The sequence below is a fragment of the Charadrius vociferus genome, unplaced genomic scaffold (assembly GCF_000708025.1).
Source record: "Charadrius vociferus isolate BGI_N301 unplaced genomic scaffold, ASM70802v2 scaffold616, whole genome shotgun sequence".
In the NCBI taxonomy this organism is placed as follows: domain Eukaryota; kingdom Metazoa; phylum Chordata; class Aves; order Charadriiformes; family Charadriidae; genus Charadrius; species Charadrius vociferus.
Window position 1 is genome coordinate 170120 of NW_009648690.1, and position 742 is coordinate 170861.

A 742-nucleotide genomic window follows, 5' to 3' on the forward strand; every position below is an offset into this window, starting at 1 on the left:
AGCTGGGAGGGCTCTGGGGAGCACCCAGCTCAGCCTCCATCCCTGCAGGCGTCAGTAAGATCGTGACGGTGGACGTGAAGGGGAACAGTCCTCTGTGGATGAAGGTGAAGGACCTGGCTGAGGGTGTGACATACCGGTTCCGCATCCGGGCCAAAACCTTCGCCTACGGGCCGGACGTTGAGGCGAACATCACCACGGGGCCTGGGGAAGGTAGGGGGGGACGTGCGGGATGCCGTGCCGGGGCAAGGAAGGAGATGCTGTGGGGACAGTTGCCCTGGTGCCACTGGGGCTGGCATGGGCACGTGCCAGTTTGTTCCCTCCAGCTCTGCTCTGGGTCCCCAGGTGCCCCCGGTCCCCCCGGCGAGCCCTTCATCTCCCGCTACGGCTCAGCTATCACCATCCACTGGTCGAGTGGGGACCCCGGCCAAGGGCCCATCACCAGATACGTCATCGAAGCCCGACCTTCAGGTACTGCAGCTCCTCTCTGCTTTCCATCCCCACCTTGTTACTGGCGGTGCCTTGGGTTCCGGAGAAAGGGAAACTGAGGCAGGAAGCGCTGACCTCTCCCAGGCCACCCGACGGGCTGGGATGGGGATTAGGACGCGGGTGTTTGGAGTGTTGGCCATGTCCTGGTCCATGAGGACTGCGCTGCCGAGTGGGTCCTGACTGGGGCTGATGGAAAGGGGCTGACGAGCCGCAGAGCGGCACCCGGCGATGCTGCTGCTTTCGTGGGCATGGAGGG

The 742-nt window shown here is 64.6% G+C and overlaps 1 protein-coding gene across 1 annotated transcript in view; it reads left to right on the top strand.

The window, feature by feature from the left end:
- The window catches only part of SDK2 (sidekick cell adhesion molecule 2), a 149715-nt gene that overhangs the window by 128971 nt on the left and 20002 nt on the right, over positions 1 to 742 (top strand). The window contains 2 exon segments of the mRNA XM_009886542.1: positions 22 to 210; positions 343 to 468. Coding sequence (XP_009884844.1) covers positions 22 to 210; positions 343 to 468 — 315 coding nt within the window.